This window comes from Myotis myotis, unplaced genomic scaffold, assembly GCF_014108235.1.
Source record: "Myotis myotis isolate mMyoMyo1 unplaced genomic scaffold, mMyoMyo1.p scaffold_m19_p_2, whole genome shotgun sequence".
In the NCBI taxonomy this organism is placed as follows: domain Eukaryota; kingdom Metazoa; phylum Chordata; class Mammalia; order Chiroptera; family Vespertilionidae; genus Myotis; species Myotis myotis.
The window spans coordinates 11,489,060-11,515,955 of record NW_023416324.1 but is presented as its reverse complement, the minus strand read 5'-3'; the positions used below and the strand labels follow the sequence as shown (position 1 = coordinate 11,515,955).

The window sequence follows — 26,896 nt, the reverse complement described above, 5'->3', positions numbered from 1 at the left end:
TAGAATACAATAAAAATTTTAAAAGTAGGTAAAATAGAAGAAGGTACCTTAAAAGGGGACACATCTCAAAGGGTCACAAACCTTCCGGTGGGAAAGTTCTCTAAAAGATAAGAAAGGATTCTAATTTGACAGTTATGAATTTCAGGCAACTGTGTCTTTTAATTTAAAATTATTTTCTAAATATTTTAATTGATTTGAGAGAGAGAGAAACATGAATTTGTTGCCCACTTATTTATGCATTCATTGGTTGATTCTTCTATGTGCCCTGACCGGGGATTGAACCTCCAACCTTGGCCTTTTGAGGCAGTACTCTAACCAACTGAGCTACCTGGCCAGGGCGGCAATTGTGTCTTTTAGATGAAAGGAGACCTTTCCTTTCTTTCCCTTCCCAGGGGGCGCCGCTGCTGCTGGGTGAAACCCACCCACCGTCCCTTCTAGGCCCCCAGCAGCTCCTGGGCAGGGCCCCTAGGCAGCCCCCTTGGTAACACAGCCTCCTGCTTGTATCCCTGAGGAGTGGAACGGGGTTTGCCGCTCTGTATGTCAGGACAGCAAAGCCCCTGCCCGCTTTATGCTACCCAAGTGCCATTGAAAGGGACACAGCCCTTCACTTCAGAAGCAGGAGCTTAAAAGGCAAATTTGTCTGTGGTAGCCAGACTAGAACTCAGGAATACCCTTTCCCAGCACCTAAAGACACAGCCGGGAGCTGGGCAAGCACTAGCAACCAAAGAGGGGGAATCGTCCAGGTAAGAGCACAAGATGGGCTAGGACCTCTGGGTTCAAATGCTGCCTCGTCCTCTTACTGTGCGATCTTGGGTCAATTACATAACCTCTCTGGGCTTCGTCTCTCATCTGTACAATGGGAACTATGCCTCCTTTAGGTTATAAAAATCAAATGGGAAAATACATATAAAGTGCTTTGTTTGAATCAGCCTGGCATATTATGGAGGCTCTGTTTATGACGGTGTTACTGTTTTCCACCCTTGACCTTTGCACAGCACTTTAGAGTTTACAGAGGTCTTTTTGTAGATATCATCCATTTGATCATGCAGGGTAGAAGCTAGGAAGCGCTTGACAGAAAAGAAACAGATCCTCAAGATAGGTTGGTAGGTGGCAGAGCTGGGACTTGCCTGACTTCCAGTCGTGTGTCTTTTCCCCTGTCCACACCACCTCCTTCAGGTACAAGGGACAGTGTGGCTTCCTTCGTGCCCTGGAGAAAACCTGCAGGCAGACAGCTCAGAGCGTTGAGGGAGTGAAGGAAAGAGGGAAAGAGACCGACATTTACTCAGTGTCTGCTACGTGCTATGCACTGGACCAATCTCTTTATACTACCCTCCCACCCCTTGTCCACACAGCTGCCCTGGGATGTAGGCACTGTGGTTCCCATTTTATAGATGAGGAAACTGAGGCTTAGAAGTCTTAGGTAACTTTACCAAGGACACACTGCCAGTCAGGATGGAGAGGGGTTCCAGCCTCGGGGAGCCGTTAGCCCCGAGAGGGGACAGGGGAAGAAAGGCGGATGGGCAGGCCTTTTAACTTCCCAGTTAGGCCCAGAACTGGCCCCTGTGTACAGTGTACGGTGCCTGTGATCCCGACCCTGCTGTTCTGGGGCTGGTTCTTATCAGGAGGAGCTTGGGTCTGTGCCTGAGTCCACCCCCAGGTGGCAGGGCCCATGAGGAGTGGCCTGCAGCCCTGGGCTCTGGCCTTACATCCACCCTGTCCCTGAAGGTCAGGAATGGGGGTTGGGGGGCTGCACTGAGCTGGGCACAGAACAGCCAGAGCTATGCGTTCAAGCCCCTGACCCCGGTCCAGGGTCTGGTGGTATCAGGAGGCCACACTGCAGGGTTTGGAGGTCAGGCAGCCCTGGCATGCGAGCCTATCACCCGTGTGGCCTCAAACAGATGAACCAGCTTCTCTCCAGCTCCGTTTCATGGCCTGTAAAAAGGGGGTGATGATGCCACCGAACACACAGAGTTCCTGTGAGGTTTGACTTGCATGTGAGGTTCAGCGTGCTTAGCACAGAGCCGGGCACCAAGGAGGTCGCTCACCTGCGGGTGTGGCGGTGACTTCCTGCCCAGACTTCTGCCTAGCAAGCGGGCGACTGCAGAGCGGCTGCTCCGCCCTCGGGGCCCCAGCTCTCCACCTGGAAAGTGGGGACTAGCTCAGAGCATTAGGAGAGATGTCCTAAGGGTTCATCGGGGTTTGAAGAGTGATTATTGCTTCTGTTATTTCTTACGGAAGCACCGGACTGCGCCGGTTATCAGTCCACGATCGTGCTGGGCTGTTTGCTTGTATTTTATTAAAGCCACGGCGTAGGCTGTATCTGACCATTTTACAGATGAGGCTCACAAACACAGAGGAGACGTATTTCCTAGGAAATGGTGGAGCTGGGGTTCAGCCCCAGGGCTGTGGGGCCTCATACCCACATGCTTTCTCCACTGACTCTGCTGAATCACCTTCACCACGTGGAGGCTGCGGAGCGGCCACAGTGGTTCAAGCTCCTGTGTGGCTGAGCTCCAGGCTGGGCCAGACCTGGCCCAGGCCTGGTGAACACAGTAGCTGGGGCCACCCCCATGTCACACTGACCAGGAGCTTCCCCAGGAGGTACATCCTGGGGTCCTCTCGCTCCAGGCCCATTACGGGGAACTAGTTGGAACTGGCCCTTCACCTTCAGGCCTTGGTACCTGGAAATGCCTGAAAAGCCAGGAGACAGGTGAGTGGGTGACAAAAAATCCAGGAGCGTGGGCCAGTGCATTCCTGGGCTTAAGGCCAAGCTGGTTTCAGCTTCCCCAAGACAGAGGGGTCAGCCAGCGGGCTTCAGGAGGGAGCTGAGGCTGATGGGGATTGGACCAGGCAGGGGCGGGGGCAGGCTGTCCCAGCTGGCCTGGGGTGAGCTTCCCCAGGTGGAAGGGGGAGAGGGCACAGGCAGAGTGCCGGTGAGGACTATCAGCTGGCCATGCAGAGCAGCTGTAAGGATCAGCTTGCACGTGACCTTGGGCAGACCTCCCCTGTCTGACAGTGAGCTCACCCTTGCCCAGGGGTGGGCAAACTTTTTGACTCGAGGGCCACAATGGGTTCTTAAACTGGACCGGAGGGCCGGAACAAAAGCATGGATGGAGTGTTTGTGTGAACTAATATAAATTCAAAGTAAACATCATTACATAAAAGGGTACAGTCTTTTTTTTTTTTTAGTTTTATTCATTTCAAACAGGCCGGATCCGGCCCGCGGGCCGTAGTTTGCCCACGGCTGCCCTAGCCCCTCAGAGGAAATCCAGGCAGATCTGTAGCAGGTGGGTTGAACTAGGCCTCGTGCCACTGTGGCATGTCCTTGCAGCCTGCTGGCTGGAGGGCAGTGACCTCAGCCGCATGAGACAGATGCCTCGTCCATGAGACACTGCTGCCCACCCAGCTGCCAGCTTGGGCTGTCCTCATGGGAGACAAGAGTGTGTCCTCCCTTTATCAGGGGAAGGATCGCCTCTCGGGCTGGGCTGCCCTGGGCTTGCCAGCGTGTGTTTTTAGCACAGACTGTTCTGCCATCCAGAGTCCCGACCCCACCCCCTTTCAGTCCTGCGAGACTTTTCTCAAACTTGTTCCTCCCTCATGCCTCCCATGGCTACCCAAGGGCCTCTTGGGCTTCAGCTACAATTACATTTTGTGTAGCCGTCACATTTACTACGTCTTACATTATGAGAGTAATATACGCAAAAAAAAAATTCATGCCTGCTTATTGTAACCATTCAGGCAATACAGATTCCATGAAGAAAAAGTTAGCGGCCTGCCTTTCTCCTCCCGACACGTCTCCCCGAGAAACACATACAGAGTTATTCCTGTAGCATTAAATTTGTCCATGTCAGTAACTGGGCAATTAATCCTGTCACCTGTGACAGCTCTTGTATTTTCATTCGGATTTATTTTTCCAGTATTTACTGTCTAATGTAGTTTCATCTTCCTGCATCATCCGGAACCTGTAGGAAATGCTTTCTGTCCAGTGCCGTGGCTGCAGCCGCCAGCCCTTCCCTCCCGTTTGGAGGACGGTTAAATGGCCTGATGGATGACCTGGCCCGAGGGTGGGAGGGGGTGTCCGGCCTGCAGGCAAGGCAGGGAAAGCAGAGAGAGCTCGGGCTCCCATCCTGGCAGCCTCGGAACTCACTTGTGTGACCTTGGACCGGTTCCCCCACCCCTTGCCTATCAATTGGGCGTGATACTAACACCCACTGGTGGAGATGGTTATGACAAGATGCACATACAGCCACGCCCACACACAGGAAGCAGCTCATTTTCTCTGGGAGGCTGACCGACGATGCTCTGCTGTCCTAGGCAGGCGCCTTGACAGGAGGTGATCCTGTGCACCCCAGGGTGTCGGTGCTGACGAACAGGTCTCAGCACAGGGCCTGGCCTGAAGTAGGCACAGGAAGTGGTGGCCGTGTTATTATTCTTTTGATTCTTCTGCAGCAAAAGGCACTCCTTTATCAGGTCCCCACATCCCCTCACAGGGTGGGGCTCCTGAGGGCTGGGATTGTCTGAGCTGAGTCTGTGGGTTTATCTAAGACAAACACTGGTCCTGCTCTGATGTGGAGTTGCCCCCCCCAAAACTCCTGGCCAGAATTCCCAGTAACCCCCATTTCTGCAGCCGCCCAGCTGCCTGGGCATTTTTTCCTCCCGGGGAGTGAGGCGGGAGGTGGGGGCTGTGCCAGTATAAACTCCCAGAGGAAGAAGCAGGCCGATTAAATGGTGTGCTGTCTTTCCTCCCTGGGACTTTGGGGAAGTGACTGAGGAAGTTTCTGGAACTCGGGTTCGCTAGGAGGAAGGACCCAGGCAGTTGGGAGCCACATTATCTCCACTGGGGCCCTGGCAGTGCCACCACCTCCCGACTCAGTTCTGGGAACTGCCTGTTGATTCCTCCCTGCTGGTCCCATGGAACCTTCTCGGCTAGGGTGTCTTACAGGAAACCACGCTTTTCCCAGAGAGGAAACTGTCTGTGGCTCCTTTCACTTTGAACCCAAGCCTCCTCCCTCAGGCCGAAGTGGTCGACACCTCTTTTTGTGGAGCTGCCAGAGCACGCACTCATTCACTCGCTCATTCACTCACTCATTCACTCATTCATTCATTCATTCATTCATTCATTCAGTGACTCTGTATTGCATGCTATGTACCAGACATCGCTAGGTCCCAGACATTGTGTCAGGAATATGACAGTCTTTTCCTGTGGAAGTTCATTCCAGCAGGAGAGACAAACAGTAAGCAAATAAATGAGTAAATAATATGATTATGAAGAATTAGGGCTTTAAAAAAAAGCAAAGAACATGTGTGGCCTGAGAGGGAAGAGGAAGCAGAGAAGGGGTGGCCTTTCTGAGGGGGGGACATTCGAGCAGGAACTTGAATTTAGTGAGCGAACAGACCACATGGGTGTGAGGGGAAGAGTGTGGCAGGAGGAACAGTGAGCACCGTGGCCCTGGGGCAGGAACGTGGACACGAGGAGAGGAGGAGAGGAGGAGACAGGCGGCAGGTAGCAGGTGGCAGCTGGGAGGTGCAGGGCCCAGATCAGCCCCAGCAGTGTTTCTCAACCTTTTTCATTATTGCCTCCTCCTAAAAGTTCAATACCACAGATATACTGTAAACCTGTTAGGCACTGTATGTACACATGGAAAGAGTAAGTTGGGCCCGGCTGGCGTGGCTTAGTGGCTGAGCATAAACCTGTGGACTAGGAGGTCACAGCTCCATTCCCAGTCAGGGCATGTGCCCAGGTTTCGGGCTTGATCTCCAGTGTGGGACGTGCAGGAGGCAGCCGATCGGTGATTCTCTCTCATCGTTGATGTTTCTGTTTCTCTCTCCCTCTCCCTTCCTCTCTGAAATCAATAAAAAATATGTTAGAAAAAAAACAAACTCCTTTAAAAATAAAAACAGTAAGTTGTTTCTACCCCCTAAGAACCAATTCTCTTCCCCTTGGGGGCAATATTGCCCGTGCTGCGAATGAGTGGTCTGGGGCTCGTGGCCAAGTTTAAGGTGTCTGTATACGCCAGGGTCTGTGTACTCCAGGGTCCTTTCGGACTCCAAGTAGTTCAAGACACGGCTCTGTAAACTCCCACCCAGAGAGAGGTCCGCTTGGATGCCTGATAGACACCTCAGGTTAAATAGACATCTGAGGAGCTATTCCACTCCCACCCCTGCCCCCACCCCAGCCTTCCAAACCTCAGTAGCAACGCTTTGCTCAGACCAAGAAACCTGGGCAGCATGCTGGACTGACTCCTCTCCCTCCCACTCCCTCTGCTTCTCTCCCCTTTTCTGCTGCCACCTGGCCCAGCCCCTCACCGCTCACTGTTACAGTGGCTCCCACCTGGCCATCTCCCTTCAGCTCTTGTCCCCCTGGTGCCTGCCAGGTAGTAGGTGCCCTGTGAGGAGGTGGGTGAGCAGGGGAGGGGCTTTCCCTTCTCCAGGGCTCCCGCCCCAGCCAGGTCAGCCAGGGAATCGGGGTATGAACACTGACTCCTGGTGGGACCCTCACTCCTGTCCCTTTCTGCCCCACCTGCCTCATTTCCTCCCCGGGCAGCGTGCAGCTGCACCTCATCGCCCTGTCGCCCCCCCAGATGCTGTGCCCGTCTTAGCAGCAGCAGACACTGGGCTCTGTGCTTTCAGCAGACGTCGCTGGTGGCTACTGTGTGCCCACCGGCCCTGGGGAGCAGGCACGACCAGTGCCCGGACTGGTGGGCGAGGCAGCCCATGTCCACTCCACGTGGAGCTCATCGAGAGCTCACAGGGATCGCTGCCTCCGGGCCATCCTCCCCCACAGCCTCGGGTCATTCTTATTACAGGTGCCCCATTGTGTAATCCCAGGCCTTTGTGACTGTCATGGCTGCCTGCCTGTCTCGCCCTTGTGCGGGCTGCGGGCCCTATGGCGTCAGACTCACGTCCGTGTTGCCTATGCCACCTCCGCACTCAGCCTGGTGGCCACCAAGCCATAAGAACTTGGTAATATTTGTGGGGAAATGGGTGGAGTGACACCCAGGGTGCGGAGCTCAGGGGGAGTTTGAACCCCGAAGGAGAAGGAGGCTGGCTGCTTTCCCGCCCCTCCTACAAACAGGTGGGGGAGGGGGCCGCCTGGAAGTTGCTGTAATGAGCCAGCCAGCTTGTCCCTGGAGCCTTTCTGTGGGCCTTTATCTGGGTGGCCTTGGGGCACTGGGGGAGGGAGGTGCCCGGCCCCTTGATGGGCCAGAGCGCACGGAGTGTACCTCCCCTGACGCTGGCCCTGGCATTTCAGGGTCATGGCCAGAGCCAGATGTGGCCAGCCAGTGAGGATTCCTGCTTTCCCGTCCAGGAGCCGAGCTGCTGGGAGGTGTTGTCATAGAAACGCAGCCCCCGGGAGGGAGTGGGGAACACTTCGCTTTGCTGCTTTTTGAGTGTGAGGAGCAGGGACAAGTCCCTGCCCTTCCTCCAGGGAGCTCTTCTCCTGCTCGGAGGGGAGGGGCACGGGGACATGCTGGTGCTGCCCTGCGGGGCAGTGTGCCCCCATAGCTCCTCATCGCTGCTCCCTGGCACGCTGTCACCCGCTCGCCCTGCAAACTACCCCTCCCTCTCGGGCTGTCCCCTGACTTCAGCCAGGCAGGGCTGACTCTGCAACCATTGGACACCGTGGTGCCGTTTAGGGTAAGAACTGGGGGCGGGGAGCTTCAGGATGAGGGCCGGGCAAGCTGACCAGACCAGCCAGGAAGTGACTCGTGTCCTTTGCACCAACTGGCTGCGAATGGATTTCTTCTCTGCAAACTGCATGCCCTTTTATGCTTGTTTTTCCGCACACTCTCCAGCTCCCCCCAAACCCAGTGCCGCTCGCCCTCATTCCTACCTGGTGAGTAACTTTTCACCTTCCAGAAGCAGCTCAAATAGGACGCCCTCTGGAGGCCCCCGGGCCCCACCTCACCCAAGTGTGTGACTTCTTTCCTGGGTTCCAGAACCATTTGCCTTAAAGCACGTTGGTGCTTCGCGGTCCACATCTTTGTACATCTGTGTTCAGGTCCACATCTTTGTACGCCTGTGTTTACTCTTAGACCTTGAGCTCCTTGGGGGTGGGAGCAGGTCTTATTCGTGGCTGTAAACCCTGGTGCCCAGCCCAGTGCCTGGCACCCAGTAGGTGCTCAGTGCTGAGAGCCTACATGAATGAACCTCTTGGGAACCCCCTGAAGGGCCTTGAAGGCCGAGGAGAGTTGGACAGTGTCCCATGCAGAAGGGCCAAGGTAGGCTTTTTTTTAATCTTTTTTGTTGAAAGTATTACATAGTCCTCCTCTCCCCCATAAACCTCTTCCAGCCCACTCTCGTCGTCCCCCTCCCCACCTGGCTTTTTTCCAGAGGACAGGGAGGTTGTCTTTGCACCCCCAAAGCCTGCACAGAGTAAGCATCTGTTTAGTGGATGAATGGGTAACTTTCCGCCAAAAAAGTCTTCATGGAGGACGTGGGTTTGGGGTATTTTTGAAGGAAGCAAAGGAAGGAGTTTCAGGGTCCAGGAAAGACAAATATGAACTGAGGCAAAGTGGCCAGAGCAGCGAGCAGCCCCCCAGGGAGCAAGCTGGACAGAGGGAACTGGGGGTCGGGGCCCTGAGACGAAAGCTCAGGCACATAGTAGGTCCTTGTGGCCTGAACAGCAGGAAGTGGTCGCCTTCCCCGAGTGCCGCTGGGACCCTGCCCTGTGCTCTCGCACGGCCCTCAGCAGGTGGCATCTGGACCAGGGCCCAAGGACAGGGAGGAGGACAGTCTTCCAGGTGTCCCAGCGTAAGGGGCTGTGACGCTGCCCACTGGGTTTGGGAAGGGAAACGGCATGGCCCCTGAGTCTACTGTTAGTCTGAGGAACATGCCCAGGCCCTCAGAGGAAGAAGCTGAAATTCATAAAATGAATGAGGCCTTTCAGGCTGCTGCCCAACTCCAGTCTTTATCACAGGGAAGGCCAGCTGGGATCTGAAGCCTAGACAGGCCTCTGTCCCATGCACCAGGCGGGGGTGTTGGGGCCCTGCGGCCGGCGGGGAAGCAGACCGGCCCCCAGCTGGGCACCCACGCTGCCAACCAGGGACACATCTGCACACCCGACCACCAGGGCGGGGGAAGCAGTGTATTTACTCTCTTCTTGTTTTCGGGCAGCTCAAAGCAGGGGCACCTCCGTTTGCCAGGCTGTGCCCTGGGGCAGTCCCGGACCTGCTCTGACAGCTCCTCACCGCTGCCCTGACAGGCAGGGCCCTAGGCCTGCAGAGGACCACCCAGGGCTCCCAGCGGGACGGGGGGCATGTTGCAAACGGCTCTCTTGTCATTCCAGAAAATTCCACAGCCAGTGTGAGCGAAGCAGAAAAGAAGGCCCAGGTGTACTATCGCGCGTGTATGAACGAGACCAAGATCGAGGAGCTCAAGGCCAAGCCCCTGATGGAGATGATTGAGAGGGTGAGTTCCTCCAGCAGATTTTCCCCGATCTCCCCCGCCCGTGCCACCTGCCTGCCCCTCTGGCTTCTGTCTCAGCGCCAAGCTGCCACCAGGACCGGCCGTGGATGGTGGAGCCTGTCTGCTGGCAGTGCCAGGGTTGTGTGCGTGTGCGTGTGTGTGCGTGTGCGTGCACATGCTCATCTCTCTGTGGGTGGGACTGTCCGGTGTGTATTTGTTGTTATTTTTTTAAATATATTTTTATTGATTTCAGAGAGGGAGGGAGAGGGTGAGAGAGATAGACGTATCAATGATGAGAGAGAATTATTGATTGGCTGCCTCCTGCACGCCCCCTACTGGTGATCAACCCCCAACCCCCCCCACTCCCACCCCCCCACCACCACCACCACCTATGTGCCCTAACCGGGAATCGAACCATGACTAACAGTAGACTCAGGGGCCGTTTGCCGTTTCCCTTCCCAAACCCAGTGGGCAGCGTCACAGCCCCTTACGCTGGGACACCTGGGAGACTGTCCTCCTCCCTGTCCTTGGGCCCTGGTCCAGATGCCACCTGCTGAGGGCCGTGCGAGAGCACAGGGCAGGGTCCCAGGAGCACTCGGGAAAGGCGACCCCGCTGGGCATCTGTGTGTGTACTTGTGTGGGGAGGTCTGTCACACACATGTGCCTCTGCATCTGCGTGTGGGGCAGGGGCTGTATTTACAGATAAAATGTTCTCTGTGTTGCTGCTTCCTTGTCCTCAGAGGGTGTCTGTGTGTGACAGGGGTGTGTCCACAAGGAGCAACAGGAAGTCTTGCAGCACAAGCAGAGCCCTCCCTCTGACCAGGGCCTCCCCAGCCCCCTGACCAGGAGAAAGAGTCTTTCTTCCTGGGCACCTTCCGGTCAGCCTTGGATGGCCTCCTGGCCCGGGGCTGCCAGGCTGCCTGGCGCACACACAGGGGTGGCCGAGGGTGTTTTCTCGCTGCCCTTGCCCGCCTCCCGGCTCGGCTGCGGGGAGAAGGGGAGGCATTGGGGCGGGTGGGGAGCTGTGGGTACCGGGGACTGTACCGTCCCTCCCCCTCCAACATGAGCCCAACCAGGAACACCAAGGAGATTTTTAAAAATCTAACTCTGAGAGAAACTGAAATAGATAATCTTTGAAAAAATATAGAGCTTTCCTTATACCTGAAAAGAATATAGAACAGTATTGAAAGTAAACTGTAATGGAAAAATAAATAAGTACAACTTAAAATAAATGAAATATGTTGCTTTAGGCACAATTGAACTTATGCTTCGGTCGGAATGACATTCATGTGACTTAGTGCTAGAAAAATAAACAGAGTCCCGGCAAAGCCTTCTTCCCGGCCCCGCCCCGGCCACCAGGGAGCAGCCGCCACGTGGACCGCGGCTCCCTTGTCGAGGGCGCGTCTTTGCTCCAGCCGGGACTCTGGGTAACAACGGCCTCCCTTTCATTTGCTCTTGAGGCTCAGAGCGGTCAGGTGGCTGACCAGGGTCACAGAGCCTGTCAGCCTCAGAAGCGCATTTCACACCGGGGTCTCCCCGCCGTCTCATCCCCTCCCTGTTTCCCTCCTCCGCACAGCTCGGGGGCTGGAACATCACAGGGCCCTGGGACAAGGACAACTTCCAGGAGATCCTGGAGGCGGTCACATCCCGCTACCGCACCTCGCCCCTCTTCTCCGTCTACGTCAGTGCCGATTCCAAAAACTCCAACAGCAACGTGATCCAGGTGAGCTGACCTGGAATTCCAGGAAGGAGCGGCAGGACCTCATGGGCTGTTCTGAGTTTAGCAAGCGCTGCCTTGGGGCAGTTGGGGAGGGGACTTGCCCTGGACTGGCAGACAGTCTTGGCTCCCAATGGTGAGAGCTTGACCGGCAAGAAGTTTGGAAAGGACAGGCTGCCTCCTGGGGTAGGTGTGGCTGCTGCAACACCAAGGGATCTTCAGGGTTCTGCTTGTCACCGTGGGCTCCAGGGATGAGGTCACGTGGTCGGCAAACCGCAGCTCGAGAGCCACATGCGGCTCTTTGGCCCCTTGAGTGTGGCTCTTCCTCAAAATACCACGTGCGGGCGCGCACATACGGTGCCATTGAAACTTCGTGGCCCATGCGCAGAAGTCGGTTTTCGGAAAGGAGACAGACGAAACAGGTACACAAGACGAGTGTGGATGGGAGAGTTGGAAGGGGTCGACCTCAGCGAACGTACCTCAATCAGATTGAGGACGTTTTTAGCAAAGGCCAGCTTAGGAGTACCCTCATTAAGTTAATAACAATGTACCCACCTATATAGTTTAAGTTTAAAAAATTTGGCTCTCAAAAGAAATTTCAATCGTTGTACTGTTGCTATTTGGCTCTGTTGACTAATGAGTTTGCCAACCACTGCCCTAGTCTCAGCTGGAGCCGTGTCTTGGTCCCCCCATCTCAGCCTCCAGCCTTTGTATCTCTGCCTGGAATGGCTTTGAGTCCATCTCTCTCCATGAAGGCTGAGTTCCCACCGATCTCTTCCATTCACTCCCTGTGTGACCTTGGGCAAGTGCCTCAACCTTTCTGAGCTTCAATTTCCTTTCCAATGAAATGAACTGTACACTGGATCTTAACCAAATGGCCGAGAAGAGATCCAACGCATTATAATAACACCTGCTTAGGTCTGACAAGGTGCGGCCATAACTATTGGGAATGGACAGTCCTCACCAGCCCCCCACTCACCAAGCCCTTTACTGGCACTGTCTCCTTGAATCCCCTTTCCAGCCTGAGGGAGAGCCATTTCCCCCCTGTTTTGCAGATGAGGAACCTGGGGGTCAGGCAGGGTCAGTGACTTGATCAAGGTTCCACAGCTTGTGAGGGGCTCTGCACCATGGCTCCGTCCTGGGCAGTGTTTTACGGAGCAGAGCTGCTCTGCCGGCCCTCGGGGGTGTGGAGAGAGGAGCGGGCCTCTGTCTGCTCCTCCGGTGGGTGGAGGCCTGCAGGGTGCGTGTGCCCCAGGCGGTTCCCGCTCACTCCCGCCTTCCTCTCCAGGTGGACCAGGCTGGCCTGGGCTTGCCCTCCAGGGATTACTACCTGAACAAAACGGAAAATGAGAAGGTGAGTGGGCCTCTGCAAAGGGAGTGGCTCCGCCCCCAGCTCCCGTGGTTTGTCCCCCACCCCGTGTCCCCCGAGTGTTCAGGTCTTTGAAGCTAGAGGAACAGGAACCCAGAGGTGTCACTTACCTGATAGGTGACACGCAGTCCCTGGCAGGGCAGCTGTCATATGGCCCCGTTCCAGAGTGAGGCTGGTTCACATCCAGGCATCATGGGCACAGTCGGCAGGAGCAGGTGTCGTGTGTCCCCATTCTAGAGCGATGCAGCGGTACAGCCCTGCCACCTGGGGGTGCTGGGCCTTTTATACGCACAGCACCTGTGGCCCTCCAGTGGCCCTGCAGATACTGAACGTCTCCTCTGCCCTTCATTCGCCTCATCTGTCCCTGGGTATTACTTTTACCTTGCCCACTTCAGAGGAGGGAGTACGGCTCAGAGGCAATACTGATCTGATCAAGGTCACTTAGCTGATGGAGACTGAGATGCCTATCCAGACCTGCAGACTCTAAAACCCACGCCTTCCCATCCCCCTGGCTGCATCCGTGGTGTCCCGGGGAGACCTGGCCTGAGGTTCCTCCTCTATCCATTCATCATTCCACCCACTTGTATTGAGCAAGTGCCTGCTATGCCTGATGCTGGGGAGATAGTGGTGAACAAGGCCGCCTTGGTCCCTGCCCCATGGGGCTTCAGGTCTAGTAGGGGAGGCAGATGTTAATTAACCACCAATTAGAGGCATAATGACAAATGGTGATAAGGAAGGTGAACTGAGAAGGTAACCTGGGGACCTAATTTAGATGGGGGGTGGGGGGGCCACAGAGGACAGTTCAGAAAAAGTGAGTTCCAGGCCCTGAAAGACGGCTCTCTGGGAGGAGCATGCGGGAGGGAATGAGGACCTGGACAGCAGGGACCCACCCTCCTGGGGACCTGGGGCCTTGGTCCCCAGGGCCATGTGAGCCGTGAAGCGGTGCACTGCCAAACTCATTCTAGAAGCTGTTTCCGGTGGGTGTCCGGGGAAAGCACCAGCCCCTCCCTCCCTGCGCTGGGCCACCAGGGGCAGTGGTGGCAGCCACTGACAGGCTCGGGGGTCCCACAGGTGCTGACGGGTTACCTGAACTACATGGTCCAGCTGGGGAAGCTGCTGGGCGGAGGGGACGAGGACGCCGTGCGCCCCCAGATGCAGCAGATCCTGGACTTTGAGACGATGCTGGCCAACATCACCATCCCCCAGGAGAAGCGCAGAGACGAGGAGCTCATCTACCACAAGGTGACAGCAGCCGAGCTGCAGGTAACGTGAGCGCCGTCTGGGGCAGCCACAGGGCTTCAGGACGCTGGGCGCTGGGCCGGGGGCTTCAGGACGCTGGGCCGGGGTTTTACACCCACTTCATCAGGCCCTCAGAACAACCCTCTGAAGCAGGGCTGGTTGTTCTACCCACTTCTCAGATGGAAAGACTGACGGAGGCTCCGAGAGGTGGACTTCCCAGCTGAAGGCCACACGGCTAGAGACTCCAAAGCTAGTCCCTTGCCTGCACCAGGCTGCTTTTCGGTTAGAGCATTTGCCAGGGAGGCTGTGGTCATGATAATAGCTCACATTGTTCCAGAGGAAGGGAGAGGCAGAGAGAGATAGAAACATTGATGATAAGAGAGAATCATTGATTGGCTGCCTCCTGCACGCCCCCTCCTGGGGATTAAGCCCACAACCCAGGCATGTGCCCTTGGCCGGAATCGAACCTGGGACCCTTCAGTTCCCAGGCTAGCACTCTATCCACTGAGCCAAACCGGCTAGGGCCCCTACACCCTTTCTTAAGCCTGGAGGTTAGGGGACATGTTGAAGGCCATGAGGCTCCTACGTGACAGGGGAGCTTGGCATTGGAAACAGGCTTGGCTAACTGAAGCTCTGCTTCTGACCGTGATCCCGGTGACCCTGGTGACCCCGGTGGAATCAGGTTAAGGGTCAGAACTGTGAGGCTCTGTACTGAGCATGACCCATCTGAGAAGCAAGGTCCCTCCACAGCTCAGCCTTGTGAAAGGCTGCCCCCTGGTGGCTGCCTGGGACTTGCAGGTCACAATTTGCCAAGTTCCTTCTTTCCAGTTCATGGGTGTTAGTGTCCAGCCTTACCCCAACCCCCCCACACCCCCCGGGGTCACAGAGGAAGCCAGCCGAGTGGCCTCAACCCATCTTCCTGTTCTCTACCATCACCCAGGAATGCTTGGCTGGGCCTTGCTCTCTCTGGGGAGGATGTCTGGGACAGGCTAAAATGTCTCCTCCCTTCTCTACCCCCTGACCAGCCAAGTCCTGCCCATGCATTAGAGTTCGGCTCATTTACTCTCTTTTCTGGCAGAACACTGAGGTCCCTGCCCCTTTCTCCTCCGTCCCTCCCTTTGACAGGTGTACATGGGGCCACCAACAAGGAAACAACCCCAAACTCACCGCTAAGTGCTTTGAGCAAAAGAAGCAGGGCACTAGGGCAGGGGCAGGGCGAAGCCGGGGAAGGTGAGCCTGGAGAGTGGGTGAGCATAGCCCAGGTGGAGGCAGACCTGGCCTCCTGGGTGCCAGCTGCCCTCTAGGTCCCCCGAGAAGCTGGCATCAGGGTGAGTGGTGCTGGGGGCGGGGGCGGTGGGGGGGAAGTCAGGAAGATCAACAGCCTGTGATGGGTGCCATCTGGCACTGTTTTTCCGCTCTGAGGCCAGGTCGAGGGAGGTGCTGTTTATGCACCATAATTTGGTTTGCACAAGCTGCCCAGTTCTCAGCTCAAGGGGGGCCTTAGCCCCCACCCCCACCCCCGATGGCCACAATGCCAACTGACTACACCAGGAGCGGCAGGGAAGGCACAGTAGCCCTGGGCACATCAGCCCCAGCCTGGCTCTCAGGTTCTACCCCCAGGCATCCTATCACCGTTGCTCTCATTCTGCTCTTCCTCCCTCCCAGCTGCATAGCTTTCCCCTGGGGAGGACTGGCAGAGGCCGCAGCCTGGAGTGGTGTGAGCCCTGGGCGGGGTCAGAAGACTGCTCTGGCCCAGCCCTCCATGAGCTGTGTGACCTTGGGCAAGTCACACACCCCTTCTTTGAGCCTTGGCTTCCTTTCTTGTAAAATGGGGCTTTGCTCATTCATTCACCCCTGCTGTGTGCCAGGGAGACAAAGGAGTGGCAGCCCCTGCCCTGGCAGCTGGAAGTGACAGGCCCCTTAGGGAACAGGCTGAAACCTGTGTGGTGTCTCTCAGAGGAAGTGGGCTCATGGACATAAGAAATAATTACGTTTCGCCCTGACCGGTTTGGCTCAGTGGATAGAGCGTCGGCCTGCGGACTCAAGGGTCCCAGGTTCGATTCCGGTCAAGAGCATGTACCTCGGTTGCGGGCACATCCCCAGTGGGGAATGTGCAGGAGGCAGCTGATCGATGTTTCTAACTCTCTATCCCTCTCCCTTCCTCTCTGTAAAAAATCAATAAATATATATATATATATATATAAAGAAAGAATTACATTTAAAGCCGCCCCGGGCCCCTGACACCTGTCTCCCGGATAAGAGTTTCTGCCTGGCCTGCCCACGGGGTTGCGAGAGGGTGCGATGAAGCAAGGGATGAGATGTCACTTTGTAAACCGATACGTGCAATTCAGATAGATCTTCGTCATCATGATTAGTATTATCCTTTGTTACGGGTGATCCCAGCCACGTCTTCAGCGCTGAACTCATTTGATTCATTCCACCCTTGGGTAGAGAATGCCTTGTTTGCTGGCTACTGGAAACTGGTTTCCTTCCCATCCTCCTGGTGACGGGGCAGGCACTCCGGCCCTCACAGTGTGGGGCTGGCCCCGCCGAGTGCACTGGTCCCAGACTCGCCCCCAGCAGAGCCTGAATTCAGAGCGCTGTATCTGACATCCTCCTGTCGCTTCTCTGGGAGCCTGAGGACCCTCCCATTCTTTTCCAGGACCTTCCACACCAAAAGGTGTTTGGGAACGAGCCCCATCCCCTTTAAATCCTCCAGCTGAGACAAAGCCTGATAGCATCTTGCTTTTCTCTCTCTCTTTGCAAGCCTACTTGAGCCGGTTGGTCGGTGACCTGACCGGCAGTACTCTTTGGCTGCGGGTATGGAAAATAGAGCTCATCGGTGGGCCCCAAAGGATTTGTGTCACAAGTGGAGTGTCCTCGTTGGTTAAAGCAGCCATCTCCTTAGAGACAGATCTAGGCACACATGTTCAAGTTAGGCGTTCTCTACAGGAATAGAGGCTGGAAATGTGGAAATCCTGGTATTCAACGCACACCCTACCGCAGAGTTGTGGGAATTGGCCTGCACAGAGCACCTGTGCCCTGAAGGGCCAGGTCTGTGTTAAGCAGGTAGAGGTGTATCTCCTGATGGCTGTGCCCTGATCGGAGAGTCCCAGTCGCCTGCCGTCTGTGAAGCTTGTGTTATCGTGTACACAGTCATGCTCTGTAAACTTGACCAATTTCCCAGGGGTCTTTGCCAGCAGGTCGTGTAGACAGGTGGCTCTAAGTGTTGAGCCCTCTTTGAGCATCTCACCTAAACACCTCCAGGTTTTGCAGCCACAAATGTTAAGGGGACGCCCCCGAGGTTGCCTGCCCGAGGGGCTCCTGCCAGGACCAGAGAGCAGGACGAACAAGCTGGGAAGACAGGAAACTCGGGTTTGTTGAGCACGCTGTCCCGAGAGGCACAGAGCAGCCCACCCTGGAGGGGGAGTGGGGATTGTCCCCATTTTAGAGAAAGACGGGGTGGTCTCTGGCCAGCACAGGGCTCTCCCCGCTGTCTCGCTGTGGGGCAGGCAGACATTTGCAGGAGCCCGCAGGGCACAGCTCTCCCCAGCTCTGTGGGAAGTCTGCAGGAGGTCACGGTGGAAATACAAGCCACACTGAGAGCCAGTTGTCAAGCCCTGGCCTGCGGGAGCCGCCCTCCTCCATCCTCTGAGGTCCTTGTTCCCCAGCAGCTCAGCTGAGCTGCCCTTTAAAACCAGACGCATGAGCACACCCCGGTGTTAGACCTGCACAGTCACTGGCTCACCCTGTGGCCTCAGGAGCGTCACTGTCGCTCAGTGTCTGTTACATGGAGGGTTTTCATGGCTGCCTCTCTCACGGAGGGCTCCGTAGGTATTTTCCAACAGGTTATAGATTCAGCTGATGTTACAGACTGATTTTACATTATTTTTTAAAAGAAGACCTTTTTTAAAAAATATATATTTTACTAATTTCAGTGAGGAAAAGAGAAGGAGAGAAAGAAACATCAGTGATGAGAGAGAATCATTGATTGGCTGCCTCCTGCACACCCCCTACTGGGGATCAAGCCCGAAACCTGGGCATGTGTCCTGAGTGGGAATTGAACCTTGACCTCCTGGTTCATAGGTCAATGCTCAACCATTGAGCCACACCTGCTGGGCAGATTTTACATGATTGATTCATGCGAAGGCCATTTAGGATGCCTCTCTCACCTTCCTACCTCTTGCATTTTGCACTTTTCCGAGGGAACAAAACGGAATTTGGAATTGAGTGAGCCCAGTCCCACTCGTGGGAGACCTGGAGCAGTGATTACAACGGCTAACGTTGGTTGAGCTCTTGCTAAGGTCCAGATACCATCCTAGGACGTAGGTGATTGACACATGCAGGCACTTCTGCTGTAAAACAGCACGTGAAGTCCCCAAAAACGTTGCATTCTGTAAAGTTACAGGACAAAAAGATAACTAAAAATAACAAGACATGTGGGAAAACAGGTCTAAAGCAGACCGCTCAAAAGTTGTGCAGCTTGGCTTGAGGGCAGTACTAAGTGAAGTAAGTCCGTCACACAAGGTCAAATACTGTGTGACTCCGCTTACGTGAGCAGTCAGTCAGATGCATAAAGACGGAAGGTGGAGTGGTGGCTCCCAGCGGCCGGAGGAGGAGCTGGGAGAAGTTACTGTTTAATAGGTACCGAGTTTCATTTCTGTAAGATGGGTGGTGGTGATGGTTGCCTAACGATGCCACTGAACTGCACACTGAAAAAAAAAGGTTAAGAGGGTTCATTTTAGATGTGTATTTTTACCACAATTTTTTTTTTAAATGTTGAGTTAACTTTGTAATCAGAACACTCACAAAACAATCATTGGAACCTGGAGAAATCACAGAGCTTGGGTGGAGGCTGCCTGGGGGGAAGCGGAAATGCTGGCTGAGGACAGAGACCCTGCAATGAACGGGAGCTCTGAGCGTGGTAGCGGGGCGCACGGTGGGCCAGGAGCAAGTGCGGCCTGCCAAGAGCTGAGTTGCACAGAGCTGGCTGTGCCTCTGTGGGGAGGGAGCCCCTGGGCAGGTGCTCAATTTAAATTATCTTAAAATAGAGCTGCCGGGCTTCCTGTGGCGCATCAGCTGAGCGAAGGGCTTTTCCTTTGTTGCTGAAGGTTATCATTCTACACATGATTTTTTATTTTAGAAAAATTGAAAGGGACGGGGAGAGAGAGAGAAGCATCATTGTGAGAGAGACACATTGATTGGTTGCCTTCTGCACACGCCCTGACCGGGGCCAGAGGTAGATCCTGCAGCTCAGGTACATGCCCTTGACCGGGTATTGAACCCGAGACCCTTTGGTGCTTGGGCCGATGCTCCATCCACTGAGCCACACCGGCCGGGGCACGGCTGTCATTCCTGACTTTACCAGTTGTATAGAAGGCCAGTCAGAATACAATCGGTGTTCGATATGTTGAGTCTAACAGACAGTATTAACTCATGTAATCTTCACACTAACCCTATGACGTATGTTCTGTTATGATGATGATCCCCACTTTCCAGATTCCCAAGGCACAGAGAGGTTCCTCATCTTTCTCAGGGTCACACAGCTCATAAGTAAGAGCTGGAGTACGAACCTAGGCACTTGGGTTCCAGATTCTACACATTTACCCATTAAGTCCCGTCGGAGCTCAGTCTCCTCATCAATACACTGGGGATAACAGTACCTGCCTCCTAGGCTTGTCATGAGGACCAGTTGGGAGATGTGTGAGTGATTGGCATGGCACCTGGCATGGGAGGGGCTTGGTCAACAGTAGCTTCTTTTTTAAAAATATATATATATTTCTTTATTGATTTCAGAGAGGAAGGGAGACGGAGAGAGAGATAGAAACATCAGTGATGAGAGAGAATCATTGATTGGCTGCCTCCTGCACACCCCCTACTAGGGATCGAGCCCACAACCCAGGCATGTGCCCTTGGCCGGAATCGAACCTGGGAGTCTTCAGTCCGCAGGCTGATGCTCTATCCACTGAGCCAAGCCGGCTAGGGCAACAGTAGCTTCTTGCTGCTGCTGCTGAGTCTCCTCTATCCCATTCTAGTTCCACATCACGTTCAATTTTGGGGTACATGCCTCTTTGACACCCCTGCGCATTTCTCTCTTTACTTAACCAAGGTGTTGAGCGTGACTGTCACGCTGTTGTTTTCCATTAACCCAGAAATACACTAGTTGATGTTCCTCTTGAACTTGGCCACCTGAATGTAATGTCCACATGTTCATTTCCTACATTAAAATCTTTTTGGTTAGGAATTTGTCACGTTGAGCAACTAGCCATATGAGTTCTAACATGTTTCAGAGAGGTCAGTCAATAAAATATCACGTGAGGATATTTTTTAAAAAAGAATTCTACGTGCAGCATCTCTGATGAAAGCCAGGCAGCCTTCGTTTGACATCTGCCCAGTGCATTGTGGGACAGCACCCAGCTCTCTGCTTTGTCCGAGGATGGAGGCACCATGACACGCTCTGGAGACCTGGGCTCTGCATCACGCTGTTCTCTTCTCTTCCAGGCCTTGGCGCCCGCCATCAACTGGCTGCCCTTCCTCAACGCCATCTTCTCCCCTGTGGAGATCAATGCGTCTGAGCCTATCGTGGTCTACGACAAGGAGTACCTCAGCCAGGTCTCCGCCCTCATCAACAACACTGACAAGTGGTGAGGGCACTGGGCGGCCTGGGACGGGCCTCTTCTCAGGCAGCATGGCCGGGCGATGACAGACTGACTCAGGAAAGTGGGCCCTGGCGTTGGTCTTATGAGAGGCAGCAGGGCACCATGGTTATGAACGCAGGTTCAAATCCCAGCTCCCCACCTGCCAGCTTTGTAGCCTCGAGCACGTTTCTTACCCTTTCTCGGGTTCATTTTCCGAATCCATAAAATGGGGGTACAAGTGGCACCTACCCTGTGGGGTTGTGGTGAGACTTGAGTGAGATAACCCATGTGCCGCGTTTTCGTATAGTGCCTGGATGCGAAATGGGCCCAGGAAAGGTTAGCTCGTATTAGCATTTATGATGTTTTCTTAAATTTTAAAGTTTTGTTGTAGAAATTTTTGAAAGCTACAGAATAACATTATATTTACCACCTAAAATACAAATGTAGATCTTATGGTATGTGTGTGTTTGTGGGTGTGCACATTGGAGAGAGAAAGCATGTATGTGAGAGAAGGGCAGAGAGGGGTTTCTAATGCACATCCCTTTTTCCCCGTCATTGTGACTCGAGGTATGGTCTGCTTTTCCCTGGACTAGTTTTTAATTGATTTTTTGGAGGAGGGGGAGCATCAGTTTGTTGTTCCACTTATTTATGCATTCATTGATTGATTCTTGTATGTGCCCTGACCGGGATCAAACCTGCAACCTTGGCGTATGGGGATGACGCTCTAACTGACTGAGCTACCCAACCAGGGCCTCCCTTGACTTTTTTTTTTTAAATACATTTTATTGATTTTTACAGAGAGGAAGGGAGAGGGTTAGAGAGTTAGAAACATCGATCAGCTGCCTCCTGCACACTCCCTACTGGGGATGTGCCCACAACCAAGGTACATGCCCTTGACCGGAATCAAACCTGGGACCCTTCAGTCCGCAGGCCAACGCCCTATCCACTGAGCCAAACCGGTTAGGGCTCCCTTGACTTTTATCATAAGCATTTTATCCATGTCATCCCAAACCCTCTGCAGACCTCCTTTTTCATGGCTACATAGTATTCCACTGAGAAAACTGATGGCTATTTACTCACCCCTTCCCCTGCTGGTTCCAGTTTGAGGCTCACAGCACTTATTGAGCACTTGTGGTGTACAGATTAATGCACTAGGCCAGTGATGGCGAACCTATGACACGCGTGTCAGAGGTGACACGCGAACTCATTATTTTGGTTGATTTTTCTTTGTTAAATGGCATTTAAATATATAAAATAAATATCAAAAATGTAAGTCTTTGTTTTACTATGGTTGCAAATATCAAAATATTTCTATATGTGACACGGCACCAGAGTTCAGTTAGGGTTTTTCAAAATGCTGACACGCCGAGCTCAAAAGGTTCGCCATCACTGCACTAGGCACTGAGGGCCTTTCAGACCGAGGCTCTGCCCTGGAAGTGACAGTCCATGTGCTTAGAGAGCATTCATTACCTGACAAACAGACGGGGGCGTGGGAAGAGCACGTGGGATCAGAATGTTGGGTGTGAGCGCACCCTAGAGGTCAGTGGGGGGAGTGCTGCAACATTTCCATCCCTGGGCGCTTCTGAGCATGTCTTGTCTCCTCTGGCCCCAGCCTGCTGAACAACTACATGATCTGGACCCTGGTGCGGAAGACAACTGGCTTCCTTGATCAGCGCTTTCAGGATGCTGACGAGAAGTTAATGGAAATCATATATGGAACCAAGAAGGTGAGCCTGTTACTATGCACCCCCAAACACGGGTTGAGTACCTACTATGCGCCAGGCCTCAGGTTGGGGGTTGGCATGACCACGGTACCCTCCAGGGGCATGGAACTCATGAGGGAGGTGGACAGAGGCAGAGAATAAAGACCACTGAAGAGGCCTGCCCAGGTGTCCCTGAGCACACAGGAGGCCTTCCCCCCGGGGAAGGCTGGGTGGGGATGGGGGAGAGGGAAGATGTCCAGGTAGGCACCTGGGTGGGAAAGCGTAAAAGAACTTGGGTGACTAAACTTAGAGAAGATTAGAGTGCCTTTGCCTTCCTTTCTCACTTCTGGCCTGAAAGAAATATTTTTCTTTAATGAAGGTATTACTTACATGCAATGAAATGTATGAATTACACAGTTCAGTGAGTTTTGACAAATGAAATCACCCGTGTAACTACCGCCCCATTTACCCAGCAGTTCTCTGTGCCCCTTCACAGTAGCCCCGCCCCGCACCCCCAGGTGGGTGTAGAAGGGTGAAGCGGAATCATACACGAGGTGCCCTTTGTGTCGGGCTTCTGCTCAGCGTGTCTGTGAAGTGCATCTGTGCTGTATCAGGAGTTGGTCCTTGTTGTTGCCAGGTCGTGTGCTGTTGTATAAAAACACCACGTTTTGTTTTCCCTCCGCCTGCGGGTGGGAGTGTGGGTGGTTTTCAGTTGAGGGCTGTTATGAAGCAGGCTGCCCTGACATGGGTGGGTTTTGCCACCTGTTGTCCAGGGTTGAGAGGACTTGGCTTCCTCTGCAGCTGACGGATTTATGGGAGCAGGGCCCCCACTTAGATCATACAGACTGTCCCCAGAGGGCTGCTGGGCAAGGGAGCGGGTGGGGCCAAAACTAGCCGCGGTGCTTTCTTCCCGAGCCATGCTTTCCCCAAGCCGTGCTCTGTGAGGCTGCAGCCGGGTGCCTGGCTCAACGGCACAGGCGTCCTGCAGGCCACTGGGCTTGAGGGTGAGGCCAGGACGAGGGGATGCTTCAGAGTCTGGCAGTGTCGCTGTGACAGTTCTTTCTCTGGGGGCTCTAAATGGGGCTGGGTCCTGGCCTCCTGGGAAGGTCCTCCTGCTACTCAGGGTTGACAAGGTAACTTCCCAAGGTTCTTTGTCACCAGGATTCCTATCCTCCCCCAGGAGGTAGGGCAGGGGGGAGCGTGGGGTGTGGGGTCAGGCGTGGCAGAGTTCTGGTCACTGGGACCCTAGACCAGAGACTCCTCTGTGCTGAGTCTGTTTCCTCACCTGGCCAGGGCCCCCCCCCTGCCGCCCAGGTCATTCTGATGGCCACACGGAATACCACCTGCGAAGTGCTGTGCACGGAGCCCGCATTCAGGAAAGAGTAGATGGCCGTGATGAGGGCCGTTCTGTGGCCTCTTGGTTTAGTGTCTAAAAGAACTCCTACGGGGTCTGAAAAGGTCTCCCTGGAGTTCTGGAAGGAAGCAGGGGCCCCAGCTGGTGCTGCCTCCCAGACGATCAGGGGTTGGGAGGGAGGCCGGGGTCCAGTAACCCCTCCCTCTGTTTCCAGACCTGCCTTCCTCGCTGGAAGCTGTGCGTGAGTGACACAGAGAACAACTTGGGCTTCGCCCTGGGCCCCATGTTTGTGAAAGAGACCTTCGCCGAGGACAGCAAGAACATAGTAAGTGCCTCCCCTCGGACGCAGGCTGTGGCTTCACGCCGGCGATGGCTGCTCGTGAGCTTGGCAGCCACACTCTGGTCTGGTCTGGACCTTCCCTCCCCAGGGCTCCAGCCTTAACTCCGAGGCCTCGTCTCCTAAAGCCCTGAATCATGAGAGTCCCTCGTGAGCATTACTGCTCTTGAGTGCAGGCCGTTTAGCTGTGTCATCTCGTTTAACCCTCACCCGGTCCCGCCCTCTCCACTCCCAAGGGTCTGAAGGGCCAGCGACCTGAGGCTGGGAGAGCAGCTCTAGGCCGAGGGTTGACGTTTTCCTTACTCCGAGGGTGACAGGTGTGTTCTGGACGGGCAGAGGAGCATCGTGGCTAAGCATGTGAAGGCACCAAATCCGACCCTGGATTTACCAGTTCCTGGGCCGGGGGGCTTGGGACCATGTTCTCACCTCCCCTGTAACGTGTGCATCCCACAGGGGCGATTAATGAGATGCTACGTGTAAGAGCAGCTGGCACAAAGTAAGGCTTCCATAACAGGTAGCTGCTGTATCGTTTCTATTACTAATATTAAATACATGGATGTTACCTGCAGTCAAAGGTTAGCCAGCGGAGACTCACCCCTATGAAGTAGCCTGTCTGGTGCCGAACCTGAGTCCAGTTCTACCAGCCATCAGCCCCTCTGCTCTTCCTGCTGCAAACTGCGCCTTCCCCTGGTCCGGACCCTTCCGCTGCCTGGTCTGCCTGTGACATTGCCCTTGAAAATGCCCGTTCCTCTCCAGCCTGGGCAGAACATCGCTAAAACTCTCCCCCCTTAGCCCAGCACCGGAGAGCCTGAGGCTTTGAGCCAAGACCAGAGTTTCGTCTTTGCCTGCCGTCATCCTCCCTCGTGGGTACCCATCCACGGCCCGCCCTTCAGGTCCAGCTCTGTCTCCGCAGGCCAGCGAGATCATCCTGGAGATCAAGAAGGCGTTTGAGGAGAGCCTGAGCAGCCTCAAGTGGATGGATGAAGACACGCGGAAATCAGCCAAGGAGAAGGCGAGGCCCGCCAGGAGCTTGATGGGAGTGGGGGGAAGGCGAGACCACATCCAGACGCTGCCCCGCCCTCGGGTGGACAGTCCGGCGGGATGGAGGGACAGCCTGAGCACGCGATGGCGTTCACGACCGCATGGAAATGACATGCTGAGTGTGCGAGGGAGCCGTGCAGGGAGATGCCGTGTGTCTAATGGAGGGTGAAGGGCCTGAGGTGGTTGGTGGGTGAGGACCAGGGAAGGCTTTCCTTAAGAAGTGACATTTAGCCCTAGCCGGCTTGGCTCAGTGGATAGAACGTCAGCCTGCGGACCGATGGGTCCCAGGTTCGGTTCCAGCCAAGGGCACATGCCTGGGTTGCGGGCTCGATCCCCAGTGTGGGGTGTGCAGGAGGCAGCCGATCAGTGATTCTCTCTCATCATTGATGTTTCTATCTCTCTCTCCCTTTCACTTCCTCTCTAAAATCAATAAAAATATATTATAGCCCTAGCCAGTTTGGCTCAGTGGATAGAGCATCAGCCTACGGACTGAAGGATCCCAGGTTCAATTCCGGCTAAGGGCACATGCCTGGGTTGCGGGCTTGATCCCCAGTGCGGGGTGTGCAGGAGGCAGCCGATCAGTGATTCTCTCTCATCATTGATGTTTCTATCTCTCTCTCTCCTTCTCCCTTCCTCTCTGAAATCAATAAAGAAATATTTTAAAAAATTTTTTAAAAATAAAAAATAAGAAGTGACGTTTAAGTGATACCTAAGAGATAAGTAGAATTTAGACAGGAGAGGAGTCTTTCCAGAAAGAGACGAGGAAGCCCTGGGGTGGGAGGTGCCTGGCCCTGTGTCCCCTTGGCCCAGGACCTGAGCCCGGCCCCCACGGAGCACGGCTGGGCACTCACTGTCTATTCTCCGTGTCTTCCCCGTCCAGGCGGACGCCATCTACAACATGATAGGCTACCCCAACTTCATCATGGACCCCAAGGAGCTCGACAAAGTGTTCAACGATGTGAGTGGTTCCTGCCTGCCCCCTTGCATTCCCAGCTGCCCCCGGGGCCCCCATTTGGGGAAGGGGAGAGGCAGGCTGGGTCCGGATGGGGCGCTGGAGGCACCGGGATTGTGAAGACATCTTGAGATGGTGAGCTGTGGGCTTTGGGCCTGCGCCAGGCACGAGGAAGCTGCTCCCTGCTCCTTGGTCTCCTGGGCCAGCCCGAGGCCCCCTTCCCTGGAGCCACCAGCAGCCAGTGCCCCGCAGTCAGTGCCAGAACAGTGCCCCGTGCCCCGCTGACAGTGGGAGGACACACCCTAGAACCGTGGTCGGCAATCCGCGGCTCGCGAGCCACATGCGGCTCTTTGGCCCCTTGAGTGTGGCTCTTCCACAAAATACCACGCACAGGCCATACAGTGCGATTGAAACTTAGTGGCCCGTGCACAGAAGCCGGTATTTTGTGGAAGAGCCGCACTCAAGGGGCCAAAGAGCCGCATGTGGCTCGCGAGCCGCGGTTTGCCGACCACTGCCCTAGAAGGTGCAGAGAGCATTGGCACACCCCCTAAAACATCAGAGGAGTACAGCGTGAACCCCTCATACTGCCTCCCCCTTCCCTACTCCAGAGTTACCTCCTGTCCCGGGACCCTGCCCACCTTCCCAGAGAAACCTGACCCTGGTTTGGCCCTTGAAATGCTAACAGGAAAAAGGGAGCATAAATCTCAAAGGCATGCTGAAGCTTCATTTAGGCAACGGAGGTAGCTGGCCTGTCCCTGGTAGTTAGAACGTTTACAAATCGCTCCTTTCAGGGCATCGTGCTTCTGCCCTGAAAGGTCCATTTTTATATTCTTTTGTGATTGAAATTCGTAAACTCAGGCACTTTTGCAATTATAATAACGTCTCATCACGGTCGTATTTAAAACCCAAGGATATTGAGATCGTCTCTGAGAATGCGAGGTGCCTTTTGCAGCCTTTTTCCCTGAGGGTAACTGAAGGTGCTCCAGCGCGTCCGGACAGGAGACGGGGGCTCCTGGACATGAGGACGGAGGCCTGCCGCAGGGCCCAGCGTTTCCCTAGATCCTCGTTGTAAAGTTAGAAAGCCGAGGATCTGAGGGAGAACCCCAGCCTGGAAGGATCAGGAAGGCCGGGCCGAGGC

General features: G+C 54.8%; 1 protein-coding gene across 7 annotated transcripts in view; it reads left to right on the top strand.

The window, feature by feature from the left end:
- ECE1 (endothelin converting enzyme 1) overlaps nt 1-26,896 on the top strand; it is a 99,914-nt gene that overhangs the window by 62,138 nt on the left and 10,880 nt on the right. For 5 of the 7 annotated variants that reach the window (XM_036347315.1, XM_036347310.1, XM_036347316.1 and 2 more), the window contains 9 exons: nt 9,290-9,411; nt 10,985-11,131; nt 12,414-12,479; nt 13,566-13,757; nt 20,235-20,377; nt 21,984-22,098; nt 23,643-23,753; nt 24,679-24,777; nt 25,687-25,764. In XM_036347315.1, the coding sequence (XP_036203208.1) occupies nt 9,290-9,411; nt 10,985-11,131; nt 12,414-12,479; nt 13,566-13,757; nt 20,235-20,377; nt 21,984-22,098; nt 23,643-23,753; nt 24,679-24,777; nt 25,687-25,764 (1,073 nt within the window). The remainder of the gene's footprint in view (nt 1-9,289; nt 9,412-10,984; nt 11,132-12,413; nt 12,480-13,565; nt 13,758-20,234; nt 20,378-21,983; nt 22,099-23,642; nt 23,754-24,678; nt 24,778-25,686; nt 25,765-26,896) is intronic. The other 2 variants (XM_036347311.1, XM_036347314.1) reach the window with 2 other exon arrangements.